Raw genomic sequence first — 20,178 nt, 5'->3', positions numbered from 1 at the left:
CATGGCAGGGTTATATACTTTAATCCCAGAAGTTTTCATCCAAAATCTATGTTCTTAATCACCATGCTACACTGCCTCCTAAGCATAAATTATACTCATATTCTTCAACTGTAAATAAAATGATCAAAGGAACACAAAAGATGAGATAACTTCTTTCTTCTGAGAAGTAGTACACTGGTATTTGGGGCAAAGGTACCAACGTATGCTTATTAGAAAAGCCAATAAAAAAGGTAACAAACAAGAATCTTCTCTTCCTAAAAGAAGATAAAAATTTAAGATTTCCACACATTTTCAAAACTTCCCACATATCACTTTATGCAGCACATTATTCAATGTTAATATTTAAAAACTGCTTTAGTTCTAAAACTTGAGACAATGACGTATTTACATGTATATTTCAAGAAAATGTCCTACCTATTTCAGTTCTGCTGACTCCAATTCCATTATAAATTCTCAAGTAGTTAAAGTGACAAGAATCGGAATCTTCAATGTCAAAGTCACCAAATTTGATGCGAATTCTCTCTCCCATCTTTACACGAATCTCCCATTCACAAACAGTGCTGTTGGGATAGGTCTGGGGGTAGTTTATGGACGTAAGGGTTCCACTTTCAGGGCCTAGTACAGTGTGCCCACATCCATCACCTTTAAAAAAGTTAAAAGAATGATAATTACTCTTACATCTTTAACTCATACCGTAAGTCATCAGGTTTTCTGTAAAGATTTTAAAATAAGTATGACATCACATCTTTTATACCACCAACACTTTTATTAATTGACAAATAATAACTGTATGTATTCATAGGCTACATACTAACATTTTAATACGTATAATGTAGAGTGATCAGATCAGAGTAATTAGCATATCTACCATCTCAAAGACTTACCATTTCTTCATATGGGGAACATTCGATATACCCCTAGCTATTTGAAACTATTATTGCTAACCATAGTCATCCTCCGGTGGTATATGACATAAGAACTTATTCCTCTTTTCTAGTTGTAGTTCTGAATCCTTTAACAAATCACAAGAAGCAGCAGTTGACATAATTCTTAGTAAATTTACTCACAGGAGTCAAGAGAAACCAAGTTAGGTCAAAATAATCAATATTACCTAAATAATGTATAAGTTCAAATAACTTCCCATTCTAAACAAATATAAGTAAATATAACTTAGTAGTAATTAAATATTTATGCATATCATAAGAAATCCAATTTTAAAGAGTATTCATTTATAGAAATTGTTCAAAAAGCAACAGTAAAATACAAAAACATATGATCAGCTTCATGTATCTACCAATATCACAAAATTGTTCTAAAATCTCCGAGAAGCTGAATGATTTCTAAAAAACACAATATATACTAAAGTTTATATAGATTACTGGCCATATAACAGACTACAAGGCATTCCTTTTTGAAACCATTCAAGCAATCTTTTTAAAAATTTATTTATTTTAATTTTATTGTGTTTTCCTTTTATTTTAAAGATGTGGGGTACAATTCAGGGTTAGGTATACAAATGTTCATTACATAGGTACCCTTGTTGATGCAGTAAGCCCCCCCACTTCCTCAGGTAGATTCCCACTACTGCCAATCCCGCTTCCCTGCATCCCTCCCGGCAGTTTTTCACTACTGCCAATGCTTTTCTAATAGTATTAAGATAATTGCTCAAGGTCTGCTTATGAGTAAGAACATGTGATACTCAGTTCTTTGTTTCTGTGAAAGATCACTCAGTATTATAGACTCTAAGTCCATCCAGGTTGCTGTGAAGAGGGTCAAATGGAAGGCCGATTTTTAGATCTTTTAGGAATTGCCACAATGTTTTCCACAGAGGCTATACTAGTTTACACTCCCATCAACAGTGAGAAGTGTTCTCGTTTCACCGCATCCTTTCCAGCATTGGTTGTTTTTTGAGTTATTGATGATGGCCATCCTGACTGGAATTAGGTGGTATCTCAGTGTAGTTTTAATTTGCATTTCTTTGATGACTAGTGAGGCTGAGCATTTTTTCATGTATCTGTTGGCTGCTCGTATGTCTTCTTCTGAGAAGTGTCTATTCATATCTTTTGCCTACTTTGTAAAGGGGCTGTTTGTTTTTTTTCTTTTTGGCATGTTTGAGTTCCTTGTAGATCCTGGATGTTAGGTTTTTGTCAGACGTACAGTTGGCAAACACTTTTTCCAGTCTTGGGCTGTCTCTCCACTCTCTTGATGGTTTCTTTGGCTTTGCAGAAGCATTCAAGAAATATTTAATCAAGTTTAATCTTATATTCTACTGAGCTTTGACTTTTTAGTAGTCCCTCCCCTAAAGTCTTTTTTCTCCTATAGAATAAAATTTTTTTAAAGTTAACAGTGTAATGGCTTATTAAAGATGAGGAAAAATGACCCTTATATCTTGGCAGCAGCACTATTTGCTCTAGAAATTTCCTCAGCAACTAGACATAGAAACTCAGAAAATTTAACATATTGTTTGTACAAATCAAATATGTGCATCGTTCCTTTTATCATAAAGTCTGTTGGGTTTTTTTGTTGTTGTTTTTGTTTTTACTAAGCATCCAGAAAGAAGCATTAATGTTGTTTAGTAGTTTCAGCTGCTGCTCCAGCTGTACTGTTTGGCATTCTCTAACAACAGGATTCAAATGAACTTCTTTCTAATTGGATGTTGAATGTATCCTTTAAAAATAATAGTATTTTCTCCTTCTAAATAATTATCTATAATCATCTTTTAGAATAGTAGAGTATCTACACAAAAAGCTATATTAAAAGTGACACTGCTGGATTTCAATCTGGATTTCAATATGGATATAGATGACTGTAACAGAATTTTCTATCATTTTAATATTTTTAAGAACAATGTAGTACTGATATCATTTACTAGAGCAGATGAAAGTTTTTTAAAGTCTAAAAGAACTTTACACAGTATCTAGTAAGTACTAGATGCTAAATGTTTATTAATTGAATAAATAATGAAACTGTACATTCACTTATGAAAAAGTGATTTCAAACTAGACTCAAGCTAGGCATAACAGCTCAATAATACAAAAATAGATAAGGGTGGAATGAAATAAATGTGGGTTTTTGTAAAATATACCGACTGACCTCTTGCAAATATAAAACTTGTAAAGTCATACAATCCAGAAAAAGAAAAACAAAAAACCACCAATTTCCCCTGAAATTACCATGAAAATACCTTGAATATCTCTGCTGGATGTCATCTAAATTAAAAACATAGTGATATAAAAAAAAACCTCCACTACGAAAATAAATGAATTGTAATATAAATAACTTTTGAACAATCGTTAACATTTTTCATTAGAGAAAAAGAAAAAAGACTATCCTACCACAGAATTTCTGACATTACAAAACTAGTCTGAAAAGATGAAAATGTGCTTCCTGGAAGTGTTTCAACTTTAAAAAAGAAAAAACCAGCAAATAAATTAAATAACTCAAAATATAAATGTATTTTCATTAATAAATAGAAACTAAGCAGCTTTTTAAGTGGTTGAAAGTGTTGATGGATTTCAGGAATGTTCTGTTAACAGCGGAATCCATGACTTTGTAATGGCAGACTGTCACATTTAACATATTCCCCATAGGCTATTATTCAACTTAAGGTTGTCATTTAAAAATGACTTTTACAGAAAGAGTACAAGCAGAGTGTTACACGTCTCATGCTCATGTTTACGTTTGATTTTCAATAAATACACAAAATGTTTTCTGCCCTTTCCACCATAAAGTGTAATTTCTATAAAAGTTAACAAAATAAATATTAGCTGACGAAAAACAGGACTTTCGCTTACATCCTGATAAAGAAACAATTAAAAAGGCACTGCACTTCTTTTAGAATCTTGTATGGGGAGGGCATAAACAGCCCACAAGTAACATGCCAAGATTGGTCTAAAATATGTAACGGGGTTCAGAGCTTCCCTTCCCTTGCAAACAAGATGCTATGTCCCAGAAACTAAAGTTAGAAGCACGTCTCCAATCTACTGAAATGAACATGTTTGGATGTTTCATATTTCAAAGAATATTTGGCAAGATTAACCTGACTAGATAATAGCTTAACTAAACACCTGCTACTATGAAGTGCATGTTTAGAACATTTCAGTTCAAAAGAGAAGGCTGGGCATAAACATTATTTCTGTTTGTCTCTGTTCTTCCAGGATAAAAAATACGTTTTACATTGTGATCTTATATACCTTCGCATGCATATTCCTGACCCACTAAACTATTCCATGACTCACTAATAGGTCTCCATCTGTAATGTGAAAAACATTGTACTAGGCACCCGAAGGTCATAACATTGAATTCTCAAATCAAGGAGAGATCTTGTCCTCACATTCACCCCCAAATTAGTGACATGCCTCCAGTTTATTTTTACAGTTCTTAAAAGTACAGCTTATTCTTCCAAGATACTTGTGACAAAATACTTAAAAGTAAAGCTAAGGTTGGGTCTGGTGGCTCATGCCTGTAATCCCTGCACTTACGGAGGCCAAGGTGGGAGGATCCCTTGAGCCCAGGAATTCAAGACCAGCCTAGGCAACATAGTGAGACCTTGTCTCTACAAATAAATAAACAAATAAATCAAAAAAATTAGCCAGTTGGTGTGACACACACCTATAGTCCCAGCTAGTCTGGAGATGGAGGTGGAAGGATCACTGTGGTGGATGCTATGGTAAGCTGTGATTGTGCCACTGTACTCTAGCCTGGGTGAGAGTGAGACACTAACTTAAAAATAAAAAATAAAAAATAAAGAAAACGAAAATCTGGAAAATATTATCATGAATCATCTAACACACTAGAAGGTAGTTCTCAAAGAGGGGGAGTGAGGGTGAAAGGGAAGAGGACCCCACAGGAACCTTTTTACCTGCTAGCAGTATCTAGAGATACTTTTGATTGTCACAACTGAGGGGGAGGGGCGTTACCGGTGACCAGTGGGAAGAAGCTAGAAATGTTGCTAAAACATCTTATAATGTTCATGACAGCGTCCTCCCAACCCCAGAACGAAGAATGATCAGCTTTAAATTATGTGTGAATAATGCTGAGGTTGAGAAGCACTGACTTAGAACTAAAGCTAGAAAATCACAGACTGAAAATCTGGTTTAGCTCCTGACTGGTTTCATTTGGCCCAAAGGGTAATGATGTTCTACTCACTAAGGGAACAGTTTCCCTCCAAAGACCGGCAGCTTACTAGAGTTTTATGTTCTCACTTTCCAATTTTTATAAAAGTAAATGGAATTTTTCTTATATGTTAAATAAAATGTTTCTTTTTATCCTTCTACAGACCTCAAATGACTTTTTTTTCCCCTGGATCAGGAGCTCAACAGTAGGAGGGAGTGGAGCAAATAGGAGTAATTATCCCCTAATTTTCTGATCAGCTTTGTACTCTGGGTAAAATAATGATCTATGGCCAGGCAACACCACCTATTCTTACTGATTTTTACAAGGCAGATTTCACAAAAAGAGCATAACTATTACTGGAAAATAACTTTTATAGGCCCAGTTTGCATACCCTAACAACTCCAACCTCACCAACTCATTCCCTGTCTCACCGTCACCAACACTGACAGCTTCTCTTTCTTCTCCTCCTCCCCACATGGTCTCCACCACACTGTCACTAGCCATAAAGGTTAGAAGGCTGTTAATATAGTTTCTTAATTTTATTTTTATTTCAGTGTAGAAAAAAATGCTGGAATTTGATCTTACTGTGCCTTTGGCTGCAGTTTTATCTAGGAGATTACTCATAAAACATGTGTTCACTTCCTCTGAAGAGTATAAGGTCAGATGTGTTAAGCCAGATACAAATTTTGATATTGTTCCAAGAAAAGAACTGATATTGTTTTACTATGTATCCTTAGAGAAAACAGAAAATACATTAAATATATTTAATTAATGCAACAAAGAATGCAAGCTTATTTGAAGCTATTCTAATTAAACTCCAAATCAAGTGTATTTTTTGGATGGGTATATGCTTATGATATTGATTCCATGTGACCATCCATTCAGGTTTTGGCTTTAGTACTAATAATAAAAAATGTATATTATCCTAATTATTGAATTTTAATAATATGAACACTGTGACTTCAAAAATGTTTCCTTTAACAACAGCAAATGGTAGCAGGAGGCATGTACAAATATGTCAAAAATGTAGAGCAATGTAACTTTCACTGCAATAATTATAAACTATGAAAGGTTTAAACTTTTCCAGTGAGTGTTCAATGATTTCTGGTGAGAGGGAGTTACTAAAGTGGAGTAGAAGTCATTACAAAGATTAGTGAGAACTGCTTTCTCATAAATTTGTAGCTTACACAAGACACTAGAAGCTTGTGTACTGATGAGTCTGATATACTTTGTCTAAATGACACTCTTATACATCTGTGAGATTTTATAATAAAGAAAGGAGCATTTAGGAAATAGAAAAGAAGTTGTAATCATTAACTAAAACATACTATTTCATTAGGCCACAATGACATTTTTAATGTATGAGTGAGCACTGAATTTTTTACACCAGAAGCACTGTATTAGTGCTATAATTTTGCAGTTTCTTCAGTGGCATCACTACAAATCTCAAAGAGATCATTCAAAGTGCTACTTTAATTTCACTTAATTTTATATGTCCTCTTTATCCCTGGTAATTTACTTTGTTCAGTTTTTTGAGTTGGGGTCTCACTCTGTCACCCAGGCTGGAGTGCAGTGGCACAATCATGGCTCACCACTGCCTCAGTTTCCCAAGGAGCTGGGACTATAGGTGTATACCACCGTGCCCAGCTACTTTTTAAAATTTTTCTTGCTATATTGCCTAGGTTGGTCTTGAACTCCTGGGTTCAAGCAATTCCCTTGCCTAGGCTTCTGAAAGTACTGGGATTACAGGTGTGAGCCACTGCACCCAACCTGAAGACTGTGTTGTCTGAATATTCCAACTTTCTTTTGATTAGTGTTCACATGATGTACCTTTCTAATTCCTACTTTTTTTTGTGTTAAAATACATGTGACACAAATACACCATTTTTAATAGGTTTTAAGTTTTGGTTCACAGCAAAACTCAGTCGAAAGGAACAGAAATGTGACACATATCCCTTGCCACCACACATGTAGAGCCTCCCCCACTATTAATATTCCCAGCCAACTTGGCAAGACCTCATCTCTACAATAAATCAAAACAAAAAAAAATTAGCCGGGCATGGTAGCACGCGCCTGTAGTTCCAGCAACTTGGAAGGCTGCGTTAGAAGGATCACCGGAGCCCAGCAGGTAGAGACTGCGGTGGCCGGGAGTGGCCACTGTACTCCAGTCTGGGTGACAGAGTGAGACTCCAACGCAAACAAAACAAAACAAAACAAAACAAAAAACATTCCCAGCTAGAGTGATATATTTGTTAAAATTGATGAGCCTACAATAACACATACCTATCACCTGGAGTTCATAGGTTACATTAGGGCTCACCCTTGGTGTTATATAGAGTCCATGGGTTTGGACAAAGAGACCTGTATCCACCAATACAGCATCACACAGAGCAGTCTCACTGCCCTAAAGATCCTGTGTTCCACCTATCCATCCCTCCCTCCCCCAGCCCTTGGCACCATGGGTCTACTTACTGCTTCCATAGTCTTGCCTTTTTCAGTGTCATATTGTTGGAATCATACATTTTGAGTTGGCTTCTTTCACGTATGCTTTTAAATTTCCTCCATGTTTTTTCATAGCCTGAGAGTTCATTTTTACTTAACACTGCATAAGATGGATATGCACTGAGAGTTAAAGAGGGTTCGTGTGACAATTCTTAAGAAACTGTCTCCAGTTTCATTCTTTTTTAAGTCCAAATTCATCTCTGATTGTGTGATAATTTACAAAATTTAATAACATGAAGAAATGTGAAATATATCCATCCTTTTCAATGCCCCACCAAGCACACACTCTCACTAGAATGTCATGGTTAAACAAACTGGAGTCATACAACGAATTTAAATGCCCTATCTACCACTCACCATAACCTTTCAGTTACTTATTGCAGCTAAACCTCAGTTTTGCCACCTGTAAAATGGGGATGTTAATTTAAACCATCTGGGTAAAAATTAAATGAGATACCCTATAAAAACATCTGGTATTAAGGGTCTAAGCCATAACAACGTGCTCAACAAATGTCTGTGAGTACTATTATTGTCATAGAAGATCAGAAAGACTTTTGCCCATTGTATGCCAACCCAATACATTTGCTACAATCTAAAGTAAACAGATCTGTTATTTTAGAAAATGTATGATAGCTTTAAAGCTTCTAGTGTCTGTGCAAAGTATAAATTTATGAGAAAGCAATTCTCACTAATCTTTCCAATGACTTCTACTCCACTTTAGTAACTCCCTCTTACCACAACCTGGAGTTTATTTTTGTCATTATTGGAAATTCCTTTCGCCTCTGAAATCCTGAACATGTCAACGTCTTGCTCTTCTGGTGATGGTCTCCTGAGTTTTAGCTCTCCTACACCCACTGCACACTTTCTATGAACTTGACTTCTCTTTTCCCTCTATCTATTAAGCTCATCCTGTTCTCATTTCTTGCCCTACCCTAGCCTGATCTCACCTCCAATGTATTAACTACATTCTTTTTTTTCTTGAATTGGAGTTTCACACTCTGTCATCCAGGCTGGAGTTCCGTGGCACACTCACAGCCACTCCAGCAGCGGCCTGCTGGGCTCTGGCGAGACTTCTGCCTCAGCCTTCCAAGAAGCTGGAACCACAGGCGCGTGTTACCGTGCCCAGCTAATTTTTTTATCTGTTGTAGAGACGCGGTCTCCCATGTTGCCTGGGCTGGTCTCAAACCCATGGGCTCACGCAATCCACTTGCCTCAGTCTCCCAAAACGCTGAGATAACAGGCTGAGCCACTGAACCCAGTCAACAATATTTTTTCTGGTACCTTTACTTCCTAGCTACCATGTTCTTCTTGAGCATCTGCCTGGCAAACTCCCCACCCTGAATCAAATAATCTCTCTTTACCAAGGAGCCAAGCACTATTGGGAAGAAAAATAAATAAATAAAACCCAGGGGATGGGTATTATCAGAAAGTAGTGGGTTTCAGCCTCAGATGGGCACTCACAACCACTCAGGATTCTCTTATTCTCAAATTTTATCATTAAAGTCCCCTAAGAACTAATTAAAGATTCTCGGGCTCCTATCTCCACCTCCACAGAGTCTAATAAGTATGTCAGAAAAATTATCTGAAACTTGGAAATAGGTTTAAAAAAAAGGTGAGCAGCACATTCTTTAAGTTATACAGGGCTTCATGGTGTCAATAAAGCTGCTTTAAAAAAAAGTCATGAACTCAAAGATTAAGGGCAAAGTAACTGCTGCCACTCCCTACTTATCACTGATCAGAGGTCACAGTCTTGGCTACATGTTAATGAAGAGACAAGGGAAAAGGATCCTCCCCTAGAGTCTTGGTGATAGCATGGCCCTGCTGACACCCTCATGTCAGGATTCTAGCTTCCATAAGTGGGAGACAATAAATGTCTGTTGTTTTACTCTTTAAGTTTGTGGTAAATTGTTACAGCAGCCCTAGAAATGAATACACAGGCCTATCTAACCAATGATCCTATCCACAAAAGCAGGCATGTTCTGAGCTGCCAAAAGCCAATGACACTTTTCCATCTTTTAACTTCTGTGGCTTTTTTACATAGCTGGCATTGCTGGTACTACCCTCCCATCCTGCTCCCTTCCTTCCCGCCTTCCCTCCCTCCTTCTTAATTCTCCTCCCAAGTCTTAGTTTCTCTCTTAACTCTAAATGCAACTTCTCAGACACCTGAATGCTGCTATTCTTCAGAGTGCTCTCTCCACTCTGTGTTCTATGCAGGCAATCTCATCTACTCTGTGACTTCAGTTACCACCAAAAGGAGAAAGCTCAAAAGTCCGCAATCTTTCTCCCAGCTCTCAAACCTGTTATCTATGTATATCTCAAGCACTTCTCTCAGAAGTTCCACAGCATTTCAAATCCAACAGGTCCCAAGCACTCAATGAACAGTCTCCAAGAGCCAGGTGTACTGTACTAGATGCCAGGGACAATAAGATTGGTAAGCAGCTGGGTGTGGTGGCTCAAGCCTGTAATACCAGCACTTTGGGAGGCCAAAGTGAGGGGACTGCCTGGGCCCACAGGTTCGAGAACAGCCTGGGCAACTTGGTGAAACTTTATCTCTACAATAAATCAAAAAATTAGCTGGACGTGGTAGCACGCACCTGTAGTTCTGGCTACTTGGAAGGCTAAGGCGGAAGGATCGCCGGAGCCCAGCAGGTTGACGCTGGGGTGGCTGTGAGCGTGCCACTGCACTGCAGCCTGAGTGATGGAGTGAGACTCCCAACTCAAAAAAAAAAAAAAAAAATCACTAAAAAAAAAAAAATCAATGGTAGGCAAGACCCGTTGTCTTGATAGAGCTTACAATAAACAAGACAGACGCAGTAAGTAATTCCAGGGATAATGCATACTACTCGAGGGAAGTAGTGTGTGCTTGAGAGTGTATGTATGTAGGATAAATATTATAGCAGTTAGTAAGGCAGAAGTCCTGGTGGATGAGAGATGTGGAAAGCAGGAATAAGATTCCATAAAGAAAAATAAAAAATAAAAAAACCCAACAGGATTTGACTGGCTCCTTACTCTTTCAAATTCACCTTGCCCATTAGGTTGTATACTTTCTCAATATCTCTAAATTCACTCTCTGAACAAGTGTAGACTCTTGCACATTTCTAACAGATTTGCCCACATCCTATCTTCCCTCGATTTAATCCACCATCCACATGTATGCTAGTGTATACTAAATACTACTTGGGCCATGCAGGTCCCTTATTTTAAAATCCTTCAACTGTTTTCTACCGATAGTACAATAAAGCTCAAGTTCTTAAGCCAAGAACACAAAGCCTATCCTAAGCTGGTCCCTGACTCCCTTTCCAGTCCCGTCTCGTGACTTTTCCCCCAACCTCTGCTCCCACGTTGGAACTACAGGTGACGCCCACACACTCCATAGCCTCACCTCTGTGCCACTGCACAGGATAGTCCCTCTGCCAAGAATAACATCCTTTCTCCTCTGGCAAATAAATACCTACTCAATGTTATCTCCTTTGTGAAACCTTTCTGAAGTCCCTGGTCTTTCTTCCTAGTTCCTTTATTATAATCTCTTCATAATACCTAATATGCCTATTTATGCATATTTATGTCTGTTCACCACACCAAGCTGTAAAATTCTGTTAGGAAGGCAAGGCATTCTATTCACCTGTAAATCCATACACACAGAAATAAAACAAACAAGGCTCTTAACATGTGTTGCTGAATTTAGAAATAAACCCAAACGAATTTTATATTATGGTGGGCAAGTGATAGAGTGGAAAGTACATAGGCTGTGGAGTGAGGCAGATCTGGATTTAAATTCTAGACAGGCCAACTTTTGAGATGCTGGACACCTAACTCTACAAGTCTACATATCCTCACCAGTACACGGGTGAAGATAATACCAACCTCCAAAGGTAACTGTGAGGATTCATTCAGAACTTATTTAAAATACAGTGGACTCTTCATCAATGTAACACTCTTTCTGCCTGGAGAGCAGGCCTCTGTCTATCTAGCACCGCCTTATCCTTCTTCTGGGAAGTGCTGTTTCCCCAACAGTTTTTATATGACCTCATGCCCCCAGTTATTTGACTGGTCCAAGGGTGGGTACTGACTCACACAGGGCCAATGTGAGGCCAGCTCACCCTTTCCTCCGATTTCTGGACCCTGTACAACAGGGAAACACTCAGGATCTCTCCAGTGTTAAAGCTGCAATGGGGACTGTCAGCAGCCATGATTCCTTCCATGCAGAGATAGCCAGCCTGAAGCAAGAGAGCACTAAGCTTAGTCTTCATGAAGACCAGCTGCATGCCTACTTTCCCCTTGGCTTCAGTTGGCTCAGGTCTAACAAAGACTGTCAGTTACCTCAGAATCTTCCCAATACCTCTCCCTTCTACCTTAAGCAGATATGGACTTCTGTTCCCTATCGTCTCAGGAGTCCTAACTAAAACACTCTTCCTCCGCTCATGCAACAGAACGTTGGCCTGACATCCAGACCTACAAAAGAGTAACTAGAAACAAGGGCATGTCAGGAAGAAGAGATTAAGCCATGAATCTGAAAATGACCTGAGAGGCAGACACCAAAATGTTGAAAAATATCAACAGACCGAAAGTTGGAGAGACAAAGCAAAGGTCAAAAAGGACGGGGTAAAACCAACATATTAAGGTGTGAGTGGGTTGAGGCCAGTTCTGGACAAACTGTGTGACCCATCATGCCCTGATGTCACGCTCCTCTATAGCATGGTCTGACTCCTCTCACGGAGCTGAGGATGGGGTAGGAATAAGGGGCAGAGTGATGAAAAAGTGAGTCTCAGAGAAACTCACAATATAATAACTGGGGTAGGAATAAAGGGTAGAGTGATGAAAAAGTGAGTCTCAGAGAAAAGTAAACATTTGAAAACTATGACTTTAGCCACAGACTAGAGAAAAGTGAAACAAACTTTCCATTCAAATATTGATTCACTCATTGAACAAAAATTTACTGGCTTACCCAAACAGATTTGATCCCAGTCCTCAATACATTCTAAAAAGAAAATGAGTTATCCCTTTAAAACATTTAAAGTAAGTGGATCTCAATATCAACATAGCTAGTATTTAAATTCAGGTGTGTGTGAGCCCAAAGCCTCCAGACTTCCAAAGACCACTAAGGTCAAAAATAATGAAGAGAGACAAAGCTCCCGGTTTTTCAGACTAAAACAAACAAAAAGCTGAAGGTTTAAATGGCAGTTTCATTAGAGCAGAAACAAGACTCCGAGGGTTAAAACAGAAATTCATATTTAACAAAGATCTGCTGTGTGTCACACACTAAGACAGTGAACAGCACAGATATACTTTTTAGAAAATTTGTCACTGAAAGCAAAGATCTAAGTACCTGAAAAGCAAACAATTTTAAAAATACATATGGAAAAGCCAGTGTCACTTTGAATATATTTCCAGATACAAAGCAAAAGCACCACGGAAGCATAAAGTACATGACAACAAAACTCATATAAGCTGATGAAACAGTGACCTGGACACTGTGGAAGAGAACAGGGTTTCAGGCAGGAGGTGAGGTGAGGTGAGGTGAGGAGGGGGCAGTCAGACTGTGCAGGACTGAGGAGCACAATGGGAGCTGCTCTGCAGAGAGAGATCGTCAAAATGCTGCTTGCTGAGCAATGATTCCCAACTGAGATTTGCTCAGCTAGTCCTCATTTGTGGCAGATCTAGTCACAGTGGCCACCTGACTCCCTCCAGCAACTCTGAGCTATCCAGAACCAGAGAAAGCAGACAGCAGGGACTGTCATGTAAGCCTGGTTGGGAGCTGTCAAGGAACATTAAGATGATGGACCTGGGTGCCCGGGCTGTGAAGAGACAAGCAAACCTAGAGATGGATAAATGAACTGGGTGAAAGAGGAGGCACCCTAGACAGACGTCATGCTAATATTGCAGATATACACTCCACAATCTGCCCCTAAATGGGAAGTCCTCCAAGTATGGACTCCAGTGATATTTCTGGCCTTCATCTCATTACTTTCCTAATACCAGATAAGTGAACCTACTTGGATGCTCCCTAGGAATACTAGCTGGAAAGGTAAAAGGAAGAAGTAGGCAACTACTAGAAACTAGGCATTGATTTATACTGTCACTGTTCTTAAAGACAACTTGAGGGGAGCAGAGCTTTCTAAGAAGTAGTCACATCTATATTCAGAATCCCAACTTGAAGGAAGACTCCTCTCATGGTCAAAGGAGTATAGCAAAGGGGTCTTCCTCCTGGGAAAGGGGCTGAGAAAAGCTGGGACGACTGTTAGGCCCTGAGCAAGTAGGTATAAGGCTTAAGAGATGATTCTGTTCCCAGACTCTTGAACTGATCATTAACTGTGGGGATTAGGCAAAGGACAATAGTGTTAAAGTCATGCAGGTATCCAAACAAAGTGCTTGGGCAGCAGATTCACTCCAGAAATGGGGTTCTTAGCTCATATAATTTGAAAGATAGGCAGCATGGTAAATTTTAATAATAAAAACAAGTATAAAACTCTCTCTACTGATGGGAACAAATACTTAAAATACAGTGTGGAATGTACTATCTAGAGACAATTGTTAGATAACTCTTCAGTGACACCCAAGGAGGACTTTGAAGGTGCTTAAGAATTTACCAAGAGACAAGGAAAGTACAGACATTTCAATAGAGGAAAGAGCATATATAAAGAGATCAGTGTAGAAAACAAGGCAAAATGGCATGAAATTACATATTAGAGGAATACAAAGTAACTCAGTCTGGTACCTGAACTACTAAGTGTGAGAGGTGCTGAGATTAGATCACAGTAGAAGTGAGGAACCAGAATGAAAAACTGCATACATCTATAATGAACATTTGTATAACTAACCCTGAATTGTACCCCACATCTTTAAAATAAAAAATTTTAATAAAAAAATTACATACATAATCTGAAAAGGAGTTTGGACTACACTTCTAGGAGATGAAGAGGCTGCCAACAACACTATAGAAGTCATTGACACAAGAGGGCAATACCCTTGTGTGTGAATATGGCTGGGCCACAGTTACCAATCAGCAAATATCTACCCAATGACGGGGCAGAGACACAGAGGTCCAGGACCAGAGACTTACTATTCATTCTAGGACGGGCTTCAACACTCCCACTTTCCTGACTCCCTCTTGTTCTGACCTTGTAATCTTTACTCTCCAAACATCTGCCATCCCTGCAAACTAGAAATCTACAAATCCTTCAAAGCTCACCCACCTAAAACCACTTTATCAACAAGGTTTCTCCAACTTCTCCAGGTGTTGGAAGTTCTCTCTGTCTTATAAACCCACAAACTGTGCGTCCTTCCTTGGTAATTATTATCTATATTCCAACTGGGAGATAATTACTTTCTCACTAAGACTGTAGATTCTCAATGTTGTACTCTTCTCTGAATATCCCAGGACTGTGCTGACACATGTGTACACTCCCCTGAGGACTTATAGTTGGTACACTTCCATGCTGATAGTTCTTAATAAGAGACTGATGAAGAGTACCAACATCTTCTCTTCAATCCTGGGCAATTTAGTTTCAGCAGCAAAGTTGCAAGCACCTTGCTCCACAAAAGCCTTGCCTGGAGCTCTGGGCCACTCTCCTTAAAAAGCAGACAAGAAAACTTGCATCTTGAAGTCTACCCCATAATCCAAGTAATGAATCAAAGTTTTCCTTTCAACCACATACCCTTTAGAGTGCAGGTTGATCTGGTAGCTGATGCTTGAGCAGTCTTTGGAAATCACCCATTACCTCACCTGCTTCAGTGGATGGTATGTGGGCAATGATTAGACATTAGTTTATTTGAATAGCTCTATATTTTCTGTCCTCATAGGTTATATTTATTTAACCCAAATAATGATCTGGAATAATAGCCTGAAGTTTGTTTGTAAACTAACATTTTGATGTGAAATAATTTCTCAAAGATTTTATCCAGAATGAAAAATTCAAATGAAATAAAGACAATGATGTAATAGTAGTTCTGAACAATATAGTAATTACTTCATAAATAATGAATGTCTTGTAATAAGATTTTACATTTTGAAATGTTTTTCTTGCTGTATTTGTAAGTATACGTATGTGTGCTAAATTTGCCTCAAATTAATTTTATCATGATATCTACAGAAGACAACACTACTAAAATTACAACCAGGTGAGAATATGTAGATATGTAAATATGAAATAGAGAAGAATATTTAAAAATCATAAATAGATTAGGAAATAGAACTTTGGATAATTATCATCTAAGTTTTTAGTTTTGAGTAATTATCATTGTTATCTGTAAAATATTTTAAAATAATACAAAGTATTACACCATAAGGCACTATAAAGTAAACCAAATCCAGGAGCCAGACAAGGAAAATTGCCAACTTATTCCACTTCATATTTCAACAATCATATATTGCTATCTTCAAGAAGCTTTTCCTAGTCCTTATCATCTTATGTCATTATTCCATGTCTTTCCAACTAACCAAGGAGTGGAAGCAGAAATCACCTATCTGCATGCACTCAACCGCTGTCCAATGTCACCAACTAACCCTTCAGACCAAGGTCTTTTTGCTAAGTGTAGTCCTAAATTGGAAATCTACCTCATATATAAATCCAGCCTTTACTCATCACACATCATCTGATCATTCCCTTTTGGAAATTAGTTCATTAATTTGTCATTTTAGTTCTAGTACTGGTACTTATACCAATTTCAACATTTTAAGATTTCTTTTCAGGTTTGTCTTTTCAATTGAAGCTGAGATATTCAAATAGAATTCTTAACTATCTCCAGAGGAAAATGTTTTCTTTTTGCTTGAAACACTACCTAAATATCATTAAGCTGTAATTTTATAATCAATTTTCCATTTACAAGTTTCAAAACTGTGAATTTTAAGTCTGCTCATTCACATGTAGAATGTGTATTATGTTCCTAATTTTCATTGAGCAAAATTAATCAGAAAAATTAAAAGGATGCTTTGATTTTTGCCTCTGAACAAAACTACATAAAAGAGCTCTAATATCTTATCAGAACAAGAAAAGACTATGGAAACATCTAACTTAGCCTAATGTCAACATTAGAATTACAAATGTTCCTTTGCAAAGAGAAATAAGTTCTTCACTTCTGACAACTCAAATATTGTGCAAAAAATATTTCCCTACATCACAAGCAAATAGAGGCATTACTTGACAGAATATAAACTTTTTTCATATATTAGTTCCAAATATAACTGTGGAACTGAATCATTCTTTTTAAGAATGATCCTGATTAGTTTCATAGATTTATTAAATTAGCAAACAAAGATCAATACCTCCATACACATGTCGTATTAGTAAGTCTAAACATACCTGGCTTAATGGATTTTTAAAATTAATTCCCTAATATTTTACCATGTTCAAATTACATTCTAACTGTAATGGTAGGCAAGCCTTCCATGATACGAATGAGGAAGCTGAACTCCTGAGATGAGGTAACCCAGATTCCTATAGTCATAAAGTAAATCAGAGACATAAATTCAATCATAGTAGACTATCAACTTTCTATTAAATACAATTTTTACAGTAGCAAATATACTATCAGCACAATTTTGCCAATTTAAGTTCTTGAGAGATGTACATTGTACAGAAAAAAGTCTTCAATAAAAAAGAGAATTCTGAAGATGAACTTCTTAATATCAAACTTTCATCTCTGCAGGAATATAAGCCATATCTGGAACATCAATATAATAAACAGATGTACATACAATCTATTTATAAAGCTATTAGTGAAACAAGACAGGTTAAAATACATCTCTTGTCACAAGTCAACAAGCTTTCAAACTAATGATAAATTTATTCTGAGCTAAATTTCTTTAAAAAGTCACTTTCAGCAGAAAATCTGCTGAGGAATAGCTATGTCTGGCATTAATTGGAATGAAGATAATATATTCTGCTATTTCAAAATGATGTCAGATAGATTAAAAAAAAACACTGAAGCACAGTTCTAACTCCAAATACATATTTAATGCATTTCTACCTTCATTTACCAAATGAAAAAAAGATTCTGCTTACCCAAAAACATTTTTTCAGTTTATTTTTACTTCTGAATATAAGAAAGGTGATAAAGAAGAAATTACCCACAATTCTAACACCAAAAGACAATGACTATCAACATTTTATTTCCTTCCAGTCTTCTTCCTAAGACTTCTTACAGAGTAAAAACTCTTCTTTGTAACTTAACATACAACACTTGGACATCCTCATTATTAAAAATTCTAACATCATTTCAAAGCACTGTTTATTTTGAAATGAGACTTCTAAGGTTATATGAGGAAATACCAGAAGACCCTGAAGCACACCTGTTAGGCTGGTAAGACTGGCTTAAAAGGAATTCTACCACAGACTTTATTCAGGTCCTTTAGGAAAAAAAATATTTTAAATTAAGGAAATCAAGTCTCACATAACATAATTCTTATTTTCAAATGATGTACACCTAATCAGCTCTTAATTTATCATCTTAGTAAGCTCAAAATTAACATAAACATTTGTTCTTATAATAAGCTTTCTCCCTTTGTAAAACTCCTGCATACTATCGTGTCATTTACATTAAACTGTGAGATAGATATGCATTCTCATATTAGCAACACAGAAAACTGAGGTACAAAGAGATTAAATATTAAGGGATTTAACAAAATTTACCCAATCAATTCAGAAGAATTATAAATCAAGTCTTTTAATTACCAGCATTATTTCTATGTGTTGATGCTTATAGAAAATGATTCGAGAAACATATGCTTAAAATGTTCTGGTTAAAAAATATGATATTAAATGTTTAAAAATGAGGTGATATTGCATGCCTGATTAGACTAGCCTTAAGAAATTTCTAAAAACAAGGCAATCATTTCATTTGAGCGAGAGACATGTAACTGATTCTACACTGTTCCAAGATAATTTTTTCCTCATTCTGAAATAACACTTCTTTTCAGGTTAGGTGAGGAAATACCAGTAGACCCTAAAGTACATGATACAAACACTTTCAGATCCATAAGTAAGCAAAACAGAGTACTCTGCTTATGTAGTCATAGTCCCTTCTGTATTACGGGACTTATATTCTTTATGTCCATTTAATTATGCTTTAACTGGGATAATACCCACCTCAGCTGGTTGTAATGAAGATTAAATGTAATATTCATAAACCACTTAGTTAGTTGTGCCCACCACAAAGTAAGGCTTAATAAGCGTTAGTCACGTATAAGCCTTTCCACTCCTACCCCCCATCCTCGAAGGCTTTTTTAAATTTCCTATGAGGAGAGAAATAACATGCATAGGCTCCAGAACTTTAACAGAAGAATTTCATACTCTGATATATTAAATGCTAATGTTCAATGATTTATTTAAGGAAAAAAAAACCAAAATGCTAAGCATCTCAGTTTTGAGTTACTCTGTATAAAAAAGTGTCTAGATCTAACCAAATACAATTTTTCCTTATAGCTAGAGATTACCTTTCCCCATACCTGTCAAAGTGTCAGCATCTTCTTAATGACAGGCTTATGGACGTGATTCCATACTTTACTGAAAACCATGAGAGCAACATTAAGCTGGACTTAAAGGCAGAAATCAAATTTTTTAAAAACAGAAAATTCCTTTCAGCAATAAGTAACAGTTCAATCCTTATCCTTCTCACTGCAATAAAATGGGAAATGCATTGGAAAAATGTGTCCAATGACTAATACCAAACTGATTCGAAAATCGTGGTACACTGCCGGAAAATAGTACTACAAGGGTTTTTTTTTACAAATCGGCCCTGCATTCTCTTTCCATTATGATGATTATTCAATAAACAGTTTTGCTTGCTTCTAGAATAGGTTTTTCAAGGATTGTAGATGGAAAAAAAGTTTTGTCACTTTCTGGAAAGGCTTACTGTAGAACGCTCCATTTGGACAACTCCATTAGCACATAGCCTTGGGTTAAACCTAGTGTTTGATCCAGGCAGTGTAGACCACCATCCTCAATCACGGAGTGTAAGGAACATGTTCTGAATCCAAGGCTCAGAGATCATCAGAATCCACTCCCTTAGCTTTAGAGCCCGAGTACTTTCACAAAGGATGATAATTATCACTACTTGCCTTCACAGGTTTAAGATGCTATTTAAGGGCCTTGCCTTCCTGCAGTGTCCATCCCTTCATGCAGCTTAACTCTAGGGGTCACATCGCCACATGTTCTCTTTATCCTCCCCCCAGATCTTCCCCAGAATAAGGATCTAACATCCGCGAGGCTTTCACAGCAGGGGCTCACTCCCTCTCGCTTTTCAGAGAAATGAATGGTCCTGCCAGAAAGTAGCGCCGCGCCAACTCGGGGGACGGACGGGCCGGCCGAGCCCACCTCTGCAACTCAGTCCCGCGAGTGCGCAGTGCAGTCTGGCCGCGCGCGAAGGCGCCGCGCACGAAGGCGCCCCGCATCTCCCCCGCGCGTCTGCGGGCTCGTCTGCAGCCGGGAGACCCGACGCCCCGACGGAGGCTCCCCCTGCCGCTGGCTCCCCGGGGACCACTCACCTTGCTGGGCTCCAGCGTCCTCGAGCAGCAGGAGCAGGACAAGCAGGAGCAGGAGGCACAGAGGCATGGAGGAGGCGGCG

At 37.7% G+C, this 20,178-nt stretch overlaps 1 protein-coding gene across 1 annotated transcript; it reads right to left on the bottom strand.

Annotated features, from left to right (window-relative positions):
• Window positions 1–414: 414 nt before the first annotated feature.
• LOC103255917 (discoidin, CUB and LCCL domain-containing protein 2-like) lies at window positions 415–20,172 on the bottom strand (the record flags this gene model as incomplete). Its single annotated transcript, XM_008053825.1, has 2 exons — window positions 20,099–20,172; window positions 415–642 (listed from the first exon to the last, which is right to left on the bottom strand). Coding segments are annotated over exons 1-2 (295 nt in total), but the record flags the coding sequence as incomplete, so codon positions are not given.
• Between the last annotated feature and the right edge of the window lie 6 nt (window positions 20,173–20,178).

The sequence above is a fragment of the Carlito syrichta genome, unplaced genomic scaffold (genome assembly GCF_000164805.1).
Source record: "Carlito syrichta isolate Samal-C Ts95f unplaced genomic scaffold, Tarsius_syrichta-2.0.1 Scaffold288704, whole genome shotgun sequence".
NCBI lineage: Eukaryota > Metazoa > Chordata > Mammalia > Primates > Tarsiidae > Carlito > Carlito syrichta.
The sequence above is the reverse complement of the archived record's forward strand: the minus strand, read 5'-3'. Positions and strand labels throughout refer to the sequence as shown.